At 36.3% G+C, this 16,876-nt stretch overlaps 1 protein-coding gene across 1 annotated transcript in view; it reads right to left on the bottom strand.

The window, feature by feature from the left end:
• LOC131029537 (uncharacterized) overlaps positions 1-16,876 on the bottom strand; it is a 115,556-nt gene that overhangs the window by 69,879 nt on the left and 28,801 nt on the right. Inside the window, exons 2-3 of the mRNA XM_057960045.2 lie at positions 12,034-12,131; positions 11,825-11,946 (exon numbers count right to left, since the gene is read on the bottom strand). Of these exons, the coding sequence (XP_057816028.2) occupies positions 11,825-11,946; positions 12,034-12,094 (183 nt within the window). The 5' untranslated portion in view covers positions 12,095-12,131. The remainder of the gene's footprint in view (positions 1-11,824; positions 11,947-12,033; positions 12,132-16,876) is intronic.

Here is a 16,876-nt window from a genome sequence, read left to right as displayed (position 1 = left end):
CTAAGTGTGGGAAATCTTCCTAGCAACCCACGATTTTCCACCAAGACTACAGATGACTTTAATGAGGACTAAAATGATGATTCCTGATGCCTATCAATTTTCCACCAGGACTTTTATGACGAGATTTCATGGATTTTAATGCGGATAGTGATTCCAAACCCTAGGCGAATTTCCACTAGAGATGATTTTGATAATTTTACGTCCGGATAACTATCCAGACAGGGGTCGATTTTCCCCCAAGGTGATTTTTTTGTGCCGAATGATGAGGTTTGAATTGGAATTTTCAATCCAGGCCCAAATCGATTTTCCCTTGGACCCATTCTTGTGCAAAGTTGATGAATTTTTTGTCAGGATTTTTATCCCAGCATGGGGCGATTTTCCCCAGAGAGGTATTTTAATGATTTTTTAATAATTTTTATTGAGATTTTTATCCCAATTGAAATCGATTTTCCCCCTGTTGGTCATTTTTTATCTATATTTTAAAATCTTTAATAAAGTGACCCAAATTTAATTGTTTTTAACGATGTTGACAATTATTTAAAAAATAAAAACAATTAATAAATGATTTGCAATGAATATTAAATGATTTTTTCCTTCTAGAGGCAAATCGAATTTCCCCAAGCAAGTACAAGTATCAAACTTTTATCCCACATTGCTTGTGTGGTGAAAACACAAGGTGAAAACAAGTTTAAAAGGAGAGGCCAGCATTATAATATTATTATATTTGCCAAGTGTGTGTTTACTTTGGCAATTTTTCCTCCAGCTAGTGAATTTTGGTGATGTGTCAAGTCGACACATTGGGCTGAAGATTGTTTCCATTGATCATTTTTCCTCATTTCCAGCCCAGGGCGATTTTTCTTAGCTGCCATTTGAGTGTGTTTGAAGCATATTTTTCAGACTTTGGCGATTTTTTGAGGGATGGCGCCATTTTAGGAGAGGTGATTTTTGTTTTGGGGAGGTTTTACCTCCATTTTGGTGATTGAATCTCCTTGGGTGGTGGCACCATTGTTGGGAGCTTGTTGGTTATCATTCTCAGACCTGATTTGCATCATTTTCAGACTTGTGTGACCTCCATTGTTGGCCGGTAACTAATTTTCAAAATTAATTTTTCATTGCCCAGCCAATTCCAACCTAGACGATTTGCAATTGGAGAAATTTTGTGGAGTTTTGTGTGCATTTTCAGGCCATTTACACGCTGTTGCAGGTCTGAAACTCCATTGATCAGGGGTTGTCTTCAGAAAATCATCATTTCCAGCCCACTTGTCTGAAAGGAATGTTGATAAATTGGTCAAAAATCATAAGTGACAATATGAGAATGAAATGAAGAGAGCGATTCTACTGCCTAATTAGTTAGAACAAGAAGTGACAGATTTGAATGTATTGATGAGAGCGGTCCTGAGTTTCTCCCGAGCATGGGTGGACCATCAGATGAACAGGTTAGTTGACATGGGTGCTACCTTCACTTATGAAAAGATGAAATGGGAGGAATCCTCTTCCGAGGATGATCAAAGAACTATCAATGACATAAGGATTCATGTAGATGAGGAGAGTCAAGCTCCCAAATGAAGGAAGAACATACCAGGAGAAGTCAAGGCTAGAGGGAAGAAGATTGAGGAGGTTAAGAAGAAGATACAAAAGACTATCATTCCTTCACCTTCCCTCAGTGTCTCATCAATCAAGGAAGTTGAACTGCCCGAACAGAACAAGGAGTTTGAGCAATGTTCTAACATAGTAACATTACCAAAGAATGTTCAGGATTTACATGCCACAGCTACATCTTCTCCACCTAATGAGGATGATAATCAGTCAGGATCCCCTACTGTCCTTTTGGAGGTTAGTTTGAGGAAGAATGTATACGATTTGACCAGAGATGATCCTGACGATGATGATGATGTTATCTCGGCATTGAGAGAGCTTGATCGAGAGATATGTCTCGATGATGGTATGGAGATGGCCACTAATCGTGATTGGCTAATGAGGAGTATGGAGAAAAGTAAGAAGATGGTAGAGGCACAACCGATTGATGACATTGATGACTACTTAGCTAGGAGCAACAAGAAGAAAGAACCTAAGAAAGCTAAGATTTTGTCACATATAGCTAGAGATGAAACAGGAATGCGAATTGAGCATGTGGTTGTTCCTATTGGAGATGTGACGACGGACATTGCTACTCCCATGGATTTTCAGATTACTTCAGTTGCCCTTGGTCGTACTACAAAAGAGTAGGAATTTCAGGAGGTTGGTGATACTCTTAAGGCAATCAGTGCGAGATTGGATAGAGAGATAGAGAAAAGAGAGAAGAACAAAGAAGAAAATATCAGACTTAGAGAGTACATTGCAGAGATAAGGCGTGAGAATCTCACCCTTATTTCCCCTATTGCAATTTATCGTGGAATACATTCACATAATGAGGCAGCAAGAGATACACTCTTGGAGATGGAGAAATGGATTGAAAATACAAAGAGACAGGCAGATGATTTCCTTACTCATTTTGTCCAGGCTTATGGCAGGACAACGGAGCTCATATTCAAGATACAGTATTTGGAGGGAGTTTGGGAGGAATTCCGACCTATTCAAGAGAAGACTATTCCACACCTCAGAGCTTTGAAGAAAGTTCCTACCTCCACATTGATCAACGAGAATATTGTGCATAATGGAGATAGATATGATTTCCATGGCTAGTATTGTTCATTAGCCATGAAGAAATCAACTTATGAGAGCGCACAAAAGAGTTGTGTAGAGATGGAAGGATCAATTCATGATATTCAGTCGAAGATCCTTGCCTCAATTGAGGAGCTATTGGGAGTTGATGTCAGTGAAGCCAGTGGTTTACACTTAGCAGAATTGAGAGACAAGATGAAGTTCATGTACTTCAAGCAGTTGGACTCTTTGAAGAAGAGTCGGATAGATGATTTGGTCTCTTTGTTGATTCATGTCCACAATTCGCAAAAGCTTATGCCAGATTGGGAGAACACCTTGGATGCTTGCTCGAATGTGTTGGACATGATTGATTTACAGCAGGATACCTTACCCAACATTTCCATAGATTTAGATTCTATATTAGCTAGATTCTTGGATTATGCTGTGAGGGAAAGAGATGCAGGGCGAAATCTTCTAGAAGATTCCCTATTTGATGACTAGGTGTCTTTCTATTGGGCGATATGTTGGTGGCTCCATTTTTTATGTAAACCCTAATTAGGGCAACTCTAGGGTTTTGTTGGCATGATCTTGGCCCTTGATTTTTGATTGAATTTTGGCCATCCATTTTGTATGAGACTCTATATATACTTCATTGCCTCTCATTTGTAAGGGAGAGATTTTTTAGAATTGTTGGTAGATGCTACAGATTTGAATATAAACCATTGTTCGACTTGATGGTGATTTTGTTTAATTGTTGTTTGGCATTCAAGGTTCTCAATTCCTCCAAGTTAGATTAGAATTTTAGATTAGAATTTGCTTTCATGTTTGTTAGATTGAATGAAAGAATTGTTGAATGTATTTGTGTGGAATCCCTTTATCCATACCACTAGCTTCTTGCTGATTGTAAGTGTGCCTTGCGTGGTCAACTGGAAATTTATGCAAACTTAACTTCGATTATTATACATCTATTGTTATGCATCAACTTGGGTGGTATCATTGCTTGATGGTAATAATTTGAAAATCTATGAAATATACCTTAGATGATTGCACTAAGCTTGTGTCAAAAATTGTTCGACATGATGGTGAGACCTTGCCTAGTTTGATTCCACTAAATTTGTTCCTCACTTCTTGCATTCTAGGTTTAGAATAGAACTCCGATCCCTATGCCCTTTTCCCTTTTTTAAGAAAGTCTAGTCCAAAACTACATTGCCATATCCTAAGTTATCAACACACTCATTCCACATTCATAATAAATGAAGTTGATTCGAACAATTGTGTAAATCCCCAAGTGAAAACAGCAATTCGCATCGACCATTGAGTTACCCACTTGTCAAGACCTGATTGTAGAAACCTTGGAATCATTTTAGTTGATCTTATCCTTAGCATCTGAGGCGATTTTGTTCAAGAGAGGGTAAAGTACTTTGGTATTTTATTATGATGTTTGTATGTGCATAGAACACACATCAATAGGTCCTTGGTGTCAAACCTCTCAATCAATCCTTCTGTAAACTCAACATAGGAAGTAATTTGTCCATGTCCCATAGTCACCATGCCATGATGCCACCATTCATGTGCAACTCCATCAAGATGTATAGCGGTATATTTAATGGCTTCTTCTTCAGGCATAGGATCAAGCTGAAGGTAAGTGTCCACCTTTTGAACCCAAGCTCATGCTGAAGTTTTTCCAAAAGCGTCAAAATATGGTAAAGACAACTTCCCTACTTTCTTCCTTAAGTCGTAGTTTTGGTTCCTGTCACCTGCATGAGGCATATGTCTCATCCTCACATCAATGTAGTCACGTAGAGATATAGCTGCCTGAAAGTCATGTCCTCCACTCTCCCAATCTCTTCTAAACTGATCCTATAGATCTATAATTTGTAGCTCAATAACTGGCTATGCTGTAACTCTAGGTGGAAAGGTGGGCAAGAGGGTCCTAGAACTCGTTGTCCTAGTGGGTTGTTCTACATGACCAAAATTATCACCCATTTGTCCTCCTCCATGTCACTCATTTCCGTTATGTCCACCATTGTTGCCTCCATTATTTCCCCCATTGTTGCCACCATTTTGTCCATTATTACCCCCTTGTTGATTGTTTCCAACATTATGCCCACCACCTAAGTTATTCACATTAATACCAATCTGTCGTGCTATCAATTGTGTCAACAAGTCCAAACACTGATTCTGTTGTTTTTCTCTTTGTTCTGCTAACTGTTGCCCTTGTACCAACGTGTCTAATCGCTGTATAAACCTTTCCTCACCCAAGTCTCTTCTCTCACCCATATTTTTTGTTGAGAATGGATCACTTGTTTGTTCAAAAACAGGTAGATCGTTGGGGTAAGTGACAATGGGAATGGAATCTCCCTGTTGTGAAGAAGAACCTCAGTTAATCCCCAAAATACCTGACGCAGTTTGTACTTCTGGAATTAATGCTGGTTGCCACTCTTTTCTTAGTTCACGCTGATAATATCTTCTATCTCTGTCACTCATTAACCCTCACAGGTTGGCAGGTCTTAAAGCTTTGATACCACTGTAATAGGCTACCCTATTTACCACAAACTCTTCCAAACGAACAATGAGGAATATCAACAAACAGTAGGCATACATTCAACCCATGTACTGATTTCAATTTCTTTCCTTAATGTACAGGTGTGAGTTTTGTTGAAACCTGGTGTGTTTTGTCTTGAAGCATACATAACATTCCAAAACACATACAAATAGCAACAAATGCAATCTAAAACTAACAACTTAAACTATTACAATGCCATAAGACAAGATCTGAATTGTCTTCTAAAAGATTACAGCTACCTTCTAACTCTATGAATAATGCAGCTCCAAACAAGCTTACATTAACCCCATCAAGAACAAATAGAACCTGTTTGCAGCGCTGTGAAAGAACAATGCCCAGTCGCAGAGATAACAATCACTGCAAATCGTGCCCAGCTCTTCTCCTGTGTACACGTCCAGCCACTATGTGGTTCGGGTAGCTTGCACTAACCTGGTCGTCTTTATCCCTCAAACTCTTGCCGCAATCCACATACAAGACTCTGCAGCTCCAATGTTCAAACTAAAGGGATTCATGGCACCTTATTAGCTGCTACGTCCCAGTTTGAGTGAACAGCAGCCACGTTTAGCAAATGAGAACCCCAAGCAAACTGTGACTGCATTATAGCAATGCAAAGACTCCTTCCAATTCGCACTCCCTGTAATCAACCTCAGCGTTGTGTAATAAAGAACTCCAGACACTATATTCTGCGATTTTTCCCTTTAGCAAAGCTAAATCAGTTCGAACTGAAATTTCAATATCCTCCTATTTCTTCATTGAATTCTTCAGTCAGCCAATAAACTCCTGCGAATTTCCTTAAACTGAGCTTCAACCCTGTGGAGAACCCAATAAACCATGATATTCAATCTCTGCCATTTGTTTTAAAGATTTCCCAGGCCTGGTATTGCACAGGTGTAGGAAATGTTGCTAATGAGGGATTTCATCCCCAAAAGCCAAAGCTTTCCAAAACTAGTTTCCAGAAAAACTCAAATACCAAGAATTTTCCCAATTTCCAAGATAACTCCTTCAGCATTAAATGCTCATATTTATGACTTCTTTTGGGCACACTTTCCAAGACACCACAAATGTGGGATAAATGAATGATATAATAAAATATTATTATCCCCTTATGTCTCCACAAAGAAAGGGTACTTTTAAATTTTTCCCTTTAACATTATACTCGGCATTAAATAATCACTAAAGTTAATTATTGAAATTTAACTTTAAAATTTTTTAATTTAATCGCCCAATAAATTAATGGCTCATTAAATTAGCCAACCTGGTGAAGAATTAAATGCACCAAAATGCTGACAAACAAAAATGCTTCAAAATTTACCAGACACTGAGCCACAGTTGACTTACTATAAATAGTAAGTATCTGGAAACCCTGTCAAAAGACCTCCGATTGGCCTGAAACTGAAATTGCCTAGGCCAAATCCTTCATCGATCCCTGTAAAGTCCTGGTTAGCCCTTGGGACCCTGGCAAAACGGGCTAACGACAAATTGCCTCATGACTACTAAAAAGGGGACATTACAATAGTTCAATAATAGCTGATAGCAGCTAGAGTAGAATAGGAAGAGAAAGCAGAAATGGTTGCCAAAGTTGTAAATAAACTTCTTTTTCATTGAAGTTATGATGAAATGTGTTGTTTCTTCTACAATTGCATGGTTTCTTGTTGGATTTTCATGTTAGATAATAATAATTAGATGAATGAAAGAACTTTGTGCATGATCAATGGTGAAAATCATATATCCATACCACTAGCAATTTGCTGATTGTAAATTTGCTTTGTGTGGTCAACAGGAATCCTTAAATGAGCTTAACTTCAATTGCTATTCACACTTTGATATGCATTGCCTTGATGGTATCCTTGTTGTTGATAGTGATTTAAACATCATTTTGCTCTACTTAGAAGATCACACTAAGCTTTGTGGAGTTGTTGCTTTGCATGTCAAAGCAATGCTTAGTGGAGTTTCACCAAAGGTTGTCCATTGCTCTTGCATTCTTAGGATTAGGTTATATTTCTTGAACCCTATCTCTTTTTCTCTTTTATTTTCCAAGCAAGTAGTTAGAATCTAAGTTCCAACAACATCCAAACGTTCAACATTCAAATATTCAATGTAAGTCCCCTTGGATTACCAACAATCACATCAACCAATTGAGCTATCTACACGTCATGACCTGACTATAGAAACCTTGGAGTCATCTTGGTTGATCATTTATCTAAAAAACACATCAACAATATGGTCATTGATGTCAAAGTGACATTGTTGGAAATATTGCATTGATGACAAAGGTTGTTGATGTCAAACTTTGAGCTCTCATTTGGACATTCAGAATTGACAACTTAAGGAGATGCTGCTGGAATGAACTCTAAGAGTTCTCTTGTTGCTGGTTGAGGAGGAAAACCCTCTACTATGTTGCTGGTTTCAGTGGTGAAACATCTACCCTCGCTAGATGGTGTGTTGAGATACAGATTACAGTGATTTTGGCTTGCAGGTGATGATATGTTTTTGAAAAATATCAAGATCTTTGAGATTTTGTGAAGTGGGTATTGAGTTTTTCCAGTTTGGTCAAGAACTGATTTATAGTTGCAAATTGCCCTCCTAGGGAGAAGCGCCATTCTTGCTTGGCATGTGGGAGCTGATTGTGAAGATTTCTGAGCATTGTGGTCTGTAAATTCTTCTTACAGGGTGGCGTCTAGGTCCTCAAAGCATGCCTATTAGAGCCTAGTTCGATTGATGTACATTGGTGAATCGCCCCTGTGGATTTCTTGCTTCCAGCTTGCTGTTGCAGACTTACTGAGATAGATTTCTGAGTATTTTGAGCCTTGGTTATTGTGTTTATGATTGCTGATAAGTTGGAAACTTCATGGCAGACCTGTAGCTACTTGTATGAGCATTTTGAAGGAGATTTTGTAGGTCTATCAGACCTAATACAGTGAGTAGAGTTACCTTTCTAAAGGTGTTTCATGCTTAGACTTTCTTGTCAAGTGTTTACTTGTTGTAATACAAAGTTGAAAGACAAAAATTTCTGACCTGTAGCTCTTATATTTCAGATTTGATGAGGTTCAAGTTGTAGACATCAGGTTTCCACAGTCCATGTAGAATGTGATTTGAGCTTCTGGATTTGAGGTTTAAGTTGCTTTCTATAGATGCATGTTTGCTTTGAATGCTTGGGAAACAATCAGATCAGATTATTGCTTGCAATTCCTTTGTATAGGTAAACCATTGCATGCTAAACTTTACATCAGCCAAGACAAAAAAAATCAGGGGTGAACATTTAAGGCACACACCCAGCAATCCTAGTGCTACTGTGGAAGCTGAAATAATACAAATTGGGGACTTGATGAGGTAGTTTCCGCATAAGCGTAAACCAATTTCTCCATCCACCAAAAGTTCTACTACAAATTCCTCAGCATTGAAGATAGACATCAAGAATATTTAAAGATGGAAAGTATCAAAATAATAAGCAGCTGTAATGTCCCCTTTATTTCCAAACTCACAAAATAGGGACAACTAGCTACAAAATCCAATTGCAAGAGATTTATCTCCTTCAGGTCTCAAATATTATTAAGAATTATGTTTTATGATGACACTTGGATGTATAGAATATCCAAATGATAAGATTTATGTATTAGTATTATTCACAGAATGATATAGGTATATTGAGTGTTGAATACTACCATATCTAACATAAACGGATACAGTTATTGCAAAGTGAGGGAGTGGTGTTAATATCGCTTGTAGCAATATGTTGTTGTCTCAGATATTAACATTGATATATACGATTCTGCAATAACCTGTAACAAAGTTGTGTCTGATCTCTGTAATTTGTGCTTGTGACAATGGTGTTGTCTATAATAAAAGCTTTGAATTATGTAACCGAATTATGTTCAAGAGACTTATGCCAATGACCCTGAATGTCCCAAAGAGCAGAATCATCTATGATACCAATATGAGAATTAATTCCCCCCTTTGCTGGAAAATATACGTCCCATATATACTTTGGCATATTGAAGGGTTACACCCCCTGAGACATTAAGAGATAAATCTTTTCCTTGATCATATCCTTTCATCATTTCCGTAACTAATGGTTATATACACTTAATTATTAGTTATCTTCCTTGTTCAGTCACCGTTAGTTGTTATCCCAGTCACACTCTTCAATACTAACCAATATTGTCGATTTAATGTTGTAGCATCTGTTACAATGTCATCTAGTTTGAAATTCGTGGCTTGCTATAAGATTAGCCATCTCCCCTTGGTACAAACGGTTGTCTTTCTTTTAATGCATGCATTAATAATTAATGGTTGCAAAGGCAGACAGATCTGACATGCGTCAGATCTGGTCTGCCACTAACTATGTGTTTGCTAATGGTTTAATCAATAGGAATTATCTTCAGCTATGATAAGTCTTCACTGTTATGCCAATAAGCTATATATTAAATCTTGTTTATTTATTATTATTAAGATTTTATTTAGCTCATTTTATTTATTTATTTGGATATATATATATTATAATTGTATTATTATTTATTATTAAATTTTATTTTAGAGCGGCATTATCATGTTTTGATTGTTTAGATGGGGACATCACACAAGCAGATCCTGTCAGTTGCATCGCATTTGGAGGCATGAACACGAGTGTTTGAGGATACAAACACCCAACACCTAGACACATGTGCCCAGTATCAGAACACAAGCACCTGAAACTTGGACACCAGTAACCCCGGGACCAAAGTTATCAATATCAGTTGAAGTTTGTCAAGGATGATCCTGTAGCCTTCTTGAGTCCATTTCCAGCATTCATTTCTTGACCAAACATGATCTGTCCTAATTCTCAGTTTATTTCAATAGTTTAATTCATTTCTTATACCTGTCAAAGCTCACACACTTTGATATATAAGATCAGATCTGAATATTCCTCTTAGTGTTGCATTTTATTAGAAATCTCATTTGTTTAATAAAGTGAACATATGAAAGTAAATTTTCATTTAAATAAACACTCAAGAGGTTAAAATCTGCTCTTTCAGAGGGCCAGGATCTGAAGTTGACTGCTGTTAAGAAAAATTTAATGTCCACAAACATGATACAGGAACAAGTTAAGAGAAGACAAGGAATGATAAGGACAGATGATCCTTGGTTGAGAAAGAAGTTCATGTCAACCAAAGTTCAAGCTCCTGGCATTCAAAGAACTACTATATAATTAGATGAATGGATGGGATGCAACCGCAAGCCACAAAAAATTACAACCAAACTATCAAAGCACTATAGCAGTTTCAATTGGGCTGCTGCTGAAAATTAACAGAAACACATTTCTTAAGTTAGTGGAACATGAAAAAAATATTGATGTCATGCTTTTGGATGATGAGCCAATAATTATGTTGGAGATTTGACAAGTCTGTTAGCCAATGTCCTTAGTTTGGTTAATATAGTTGGAACCAATTGGGTTGTGCTGTTTTATATGATGAAACAAGAAAAATTGTTATGATCAAAACAGACTTTGACTAAAATAAATAAACCATCTTTAGAAGCTTCGCCATTTAAATTAAGAATGACAAACACTTCAGAAAACATCCTTTAAGAAGCTTAAGCCAACAACTGTTACTTGGTGCCAGTTAACTCTAAGGAATTGATTTTGCAGTAATTGTGCTATACAGTGAAAGATCTTACAATGCAATATAGGGAGATCTTGGCTCAAATCAGTTGCAGTGATTCACAATTAAAATGAGAGAACAATTGTTTTCAAGTGTGATCAGCATGACTCATGATAGATATTCATAAATAAAGCCATAATTGAAGAGCTCACTATGTTGTATATCATATGGTGTTCATGATGATCACTAATATGTAGTTTTTTCTTCTAATATCATTTCTTTAGCCAAAAATAAATGGTTGTCTATCTTAAATGTTCCCTGCAATTTAGAGCCTGCAATGAAATGGATTAATTCAAAGTTTAAAGATAGAGCATCTTGAAGTGTTGATTGTTAGGTCTTTGCATTGTTCAACTTTCAGACATGCTAACTACCAATGGAAGCATGGCAAATCCCATCTGTAGCATCATTCCTGCATTGCTTCCTAGAGATTTACTAGGTGTCATAGTTGGATGGTATACTCCTACCTATAAAAAAGCCAAGCTGAATGTTGCGAATACATTACAGCGTGTTTATAGATTGGTCTAACTTTTTTTATATACATCTGTTGCATGTTTTATATCGTCAATGTTAGAAGATAATGTTTATAGTACAGTTTGGTATTTGAGACCCCTACTCTTATAGGATTCGCTATTTTGGTTTTTCTAGTTTTAAAGTTGATAGGTTATTAAGTTAGGAGAGGTCACAATTCTTATGCCCCTCCTAGGGACGTGTCTTTGGTGAGCACGAGTCATTTACGTACTATTTCAGAGTATTAAAAAAGCCACATCAACATTCCCAAAAATGCATCATGCACATTAATTTTCTTTGATCAGAAAGAAAATGTTATTTAATAAATATGCCACTCAGAAATACACATGATGTAATCTCTTAAACTGCAAGCAAATACTAAGAAATACATGCTCAAAGTCATTCCATCCCACTACAAAATATTTCCTCCAGAAAGTATGAAAAGAAAGTGTTTTGCAAATAGAGGAATATGGACCTGAGTAGCTTGAGATTGATGCAAGACAGTTTCCATCTGTCCTCGAGCACTTTGGACATAGCCTACTGCTTTACCAGCTAACCTGCCAGCCGCTCTAGCAATCCTCGGAAAATCTTTTGGCCCTGCAACCAGACAAGGAAGTTTAGAGATACCATAATTAATAAGAAACCATGATAAGAAAATATACAAGAGAAGGACATTTCTCCCACCAATAACAGCAACGGTTGCTCCTAAAAGTAGCAGCACCTCTCCATAGGAGAAACCAAACATTGTCTCATTCAGAGATGCAACAATATGGACCCAAAATCTGCAACCAGACCAAAATCTAAAGTCAATATGATATTAAAATGATATAAGTTTACATAAACACACATTAAATTGTTTATATAAACATTTCTAATCTAATATTCCTGTACATATTTGTTATAACATTAAGTTATAACCATTGTATGTAACTCCCCATTTTGATACAATAAATAAACAATGGGCCCAAACATACTGTGCAAGCCTCGTTGCTCTCTCAATCTCATTCTTTATTATTCAATCCTACTAACATATGAGACAATCAAATAGAATAATCTGACTAAAAACCGCCTTCACAATGTACTATTAGATTTTAAGAATCAAAATTAGCCCATCAAAAATAAATTGAATAAATTCATACATTTAAATTTTATTCTTCTGCAAACCGGATGAGTAGAAAGAACTTGAAGTTTAGAAAGACTAAATTTCCAATGCAAATGTGAAAATATATTTTACACATTAGCGAAAAGATGAATAGACAGGTTCAATAGAAACTGGGCAATATCCCCTATTTACTCCAGAATAAATAAGCTGATAATAATCATATCTATTAGGATTCATATCCCAATAAACATAAAAAAGAAATACAATATGAACTAAACAATAATACATCTGTTCCCTTTTCTCTGAAAATTTGTCTTTCCCTTCCCTCAAGAGGTTATAACAGGTGTCAAGGATGCTTTAGACCTGAATATTGTATGTTCAATTCATAAAAAACCAACTTCAGCCTATCCATAAAACATGAAATCAATTCTAAGCTGATGTAAAAATTTAGAAAACAGATTAAGCTTATAATGCAAATGCAATTGTATATGGTATGCATTAACTAAAAGACACATGCACAGGTTAAAGAGAAACTGGGTAGAGTCTCCTCTTTACTCTTCTAGATAAACAAGTCGATAAAAATCATATCAACTAGCACTGGCAATCATCATGGTTTGCATAGTGGAGACTCATGTTCATCAGCAAGAATCATGTTACAGGTTTAAATGTTAAACTGGTACACAATTGCATCCAATTATAGATATTGTGTACCCAAAAGATGACTACAATAGCAAATCCTCGGTGACTTTGACAATATAGATAGCTCTTAGTCACGGCATCTACGCCAAAGGATACCTCACACTATCACCACTAAAGGTGCCATGGGTGTGTTGACAGAGAAAGCAATGCTTAAATCATGGTAGGAGGTGTCCATTATATATATAGTTTCAAAGATATAGTGTTGGTGGGTGTTTGAATTGCATTGAAATTTAATGCACGTGTGGGTATTCAATTGTTTGTTTTAGTTCTATGTATATTCATTGAAGGAAGAGCTTCAATTGCAACTCCTCTCTTTTGCAAAACAATTCAATACTACATCTCCTATGTTGAATGAAAAAGTCATTTTGCTTCGTATTGTTGATGTGTGTTTTATGCACATACGAACACAGAATAAAATACCAAGGTATCTTATCCTCTCTTGAACAAAGTCTCTCAAATGCTATGCTTTGCGATCAAATGAGACAACTCCAAGGTTACGAAATGTCGGGTCTTGACTTGTGGATAAGCTCAATGGTTGATGTGATAATGCTGGAATCACAAGGGGACTTACGTTGTACATGAATACTTGAATACTTGGACATTGCTAGAACTCAAAACTAACTCATCTAACAAAGAAAGATCAAAAGGAAAGGGTTTAGAGAGTCTTATCTAATCCTAGGAATGTAGGATGTAGGATGTTATGTCTACCTAAGGACTTCATAGGCGCCTATCTAGCTCAATCCAATCATTAACTCACCTCCTACGTGCACATTTTGACAAGGCTTGTCACTTAAAGTCATACTTCTCATAGAAAGGCACCTACTTCAAGTGTGTCTGACTATCTAAAGACAAGTCCCCAAGCTTGGTATGCTTTTGGAAGAATTATATCAACTACTATTATTTTTTGCTACTTTTACAATCTCCCAATCTACCCTTCATCATTTCCTACTTCAATTGTAGCTTGGAAAACAAACAAAACAATCTTGAATGATGGCAACCATTTCTCATAACAAAATAAGCAAAAACCTAGATCATCGATGAAGTAATGCCATGCAACTTTTGCATGTAGCACTTCAACACAATCATGACAAAACATACACAAAAGAGTTTATTATTGAAAGTTTCATATGAGTACAACATGTTTGACTGGAAAAAGAATGTAGATTACATGCATGAGACTCTAGCCATGCACTTTTTTGCATGTGGTTTTCAGCTCTAGTTTTGTGTCTGTTTATGGGCATTTTGGGGATTGAGTACAACTAAGCATAGCTGAGGCACACCCTGGGCATCCTACGTACATCTCAGACATACCCAAGGTGTACCCATGTCACGCAGACCCAAACCAATTGAAGGTGGGTAAAAGGGTGGGGTACAACATAGCTGATAAGATTGAAAAAATCATTAACCACAAAGCAATATTTCCAACAACTAGGCATTCATCAAAGATTAAATTGAACAAAACAAAAAATAAATAGTGGTTCAACAATTTAAGCATCACATGAATTTTGTTGCTTTATTGAGCTCAAGAGAAGCATGTCTTGAAGATAACGCATGCTTAGTGGAATGCTTCAATTCAAAGCCCAACTAGAAGAGAAATTCTCTAGCAAGTGACACGTACCAGTAAGTGGAGGTCAAACAATATCAATTACCAAGAATTTATTTTGAATCAAAAGATGCATGACCCCAAACCAATGTGGTGAGACATAAACATAGGGACGATACCAATCACATGGGTTGTATTGTAGTTTTATTGTGCATTTTTATTATTTGCACAGACCCTTGTCTTTGTCTTACTTTAGAAGCTTCATGTACACGTCATAGTTGGAAAATTCACACAAACTTGAACTACATTGATCCTTCATAGCTAACTTGTTGAGTTTGTTCCATATATTTGTCGTGATTCAGTTGAGTTTCATCAAAAATGCACCCTAATTTCCTAGTCATACTCAACTACGTGAAAAACATAAATCCACATGCAATTACAGTCAAAAATTGCGAAGGATAAATACCTATCTTGCTAGAAGATCCTAATTGTAAACCACTCTACATATCTACATAAAGGGATTTATAGTTGCAAGCACAAAATGTGAGAACAAAGGGATTCAAAACTAACAAATCACATTTGTGCCAAATGCATGGGCAAAACATTTATGGCATTTGTGCAATTTACAAAACCCAAAATCTCCTTTTTCTAAATGTCACTCTTTTTTTGTTTTATAAAAACTAGCACTTGCATCCAAAGGAGGCGCAATGGTTACACCCATAGAAAACTACATGTAAGCTAATATGTTAGAGAGTACAACTTGATTAGTGCATAGTAGAAAAGAGTGGACAAGAGAGGAAACAAATTAAGGTTAAATTTGCACAAAATTAGGTCACTTATCAAAATATAAATGTATCAAAACATTCCCTTAAAAAAAACACAACACCAAATAAAAATAACATATATACACAAATTTCACCATTACAAATATATCAACATTAGTATTAAAAATTGTTACTTTTTAAATTTTCCTTGACCTACACCAATTAGATACCCCTAACTCTTTAATCACCAATCAAAATTTGACAAACCTTAACATATATTGCTTGTTCTCCTTGAACAATTATAATTACAAATAACTTTTATTTTATAACACATGAAAATCACAATATAATTGTGTATTTAAATGGATTAACTCAACCCAAAATCTATCAACCCATGAACTCTACCAACTAGACTCATCCATACAATACTCCACCACTGGTCAAAAGAGGGAATCCCACTCAACTGCATACCACGAATTGTAGTCTTGTAAAAACCGATTGAGAAGTGGGCAGCGGTAGCATCATTGAAATTTGGCCCACAACTCCAATCATATCCCAACACCATATTGTTGGACTCTACACCTATGTCCCAAATCTTGTGATCAACTTCAATTTCATCACTCGAATTGGAAGGAAATCCATCATCCAACTCAAAGAGTGGATTATCATAAGTCATCAGCTTAAACCTCAAACATGGGATTATCAATGAACTAAAGATTATCCTTAACTCCAAACTCATACCAATGTTCCTCCTAGTCCAAAATTCTATTACCTAATCTTTTGGGACAATGGTCTAGATCATAGGTCTCCTATATGTTGTCAAGTTCCTTAGTCACCTCCTTGATCTCCTCAACCCTTCCTTTGTTCTCTTGCTCCTTGAAATGATCAATAACAATAAACTAATTTTCAGTTTCTTGTAGTGTCATTTGAACATCCTTCAATTTGGCATGTGTTCCTTTGCATGAATCTACGGCCTCATTTGCAACCTTAGTAGCCATATATCTATCATGAATTGTGTGCAAGTAGGCTGTTTTGATTTCTTCCATAGTGTTCTTCATTGTTTGCAAGTCAGCAATGGTAATGTTAAGCTCATTTTGACTTCTTGATGTGTTTTGAATTAAGCTTTCCACATACCTATGTGTGTCATCCACTCTTGATATGACTTGCACTTCATCTTGAGCAGTTACCAAGAAATGGTTTTTCCAATCATGATCACACAAAGATCATGAATTGTTGTTATGTTGCATGAAGAAATCAGAATTCCTCTCAACTGTTTCTCTATAGCTGTCACAAATTTGTTGTGCCTCTTCCCTTTCCTCTTCAATAGAAAGCTAAGAATCTGAATCATCAAGGCCACTAAGATTTCACTCTAGATCAGCTTCAAGCAAGGAAAAATCAGATGTGTCTTCAATAGAATTA

This window comes from Cryptomeria japonica, chromosome 5 (assembly GCF_030272615.1).
Source record: "Cryptomeria japonica chromosome 5, Sugi_1.0, whole genome shotgun sequence".
Lineage (NCBI taxonomy): Eukaryota > Viridiplantae > Streptophyta > Pinopsida > Cupressales > Cupressaceae > Cryptomeria > Cryptomeria japonica.
This window is presented reverse-complemented; position numbering and strand designations above follow the sequence as displayed.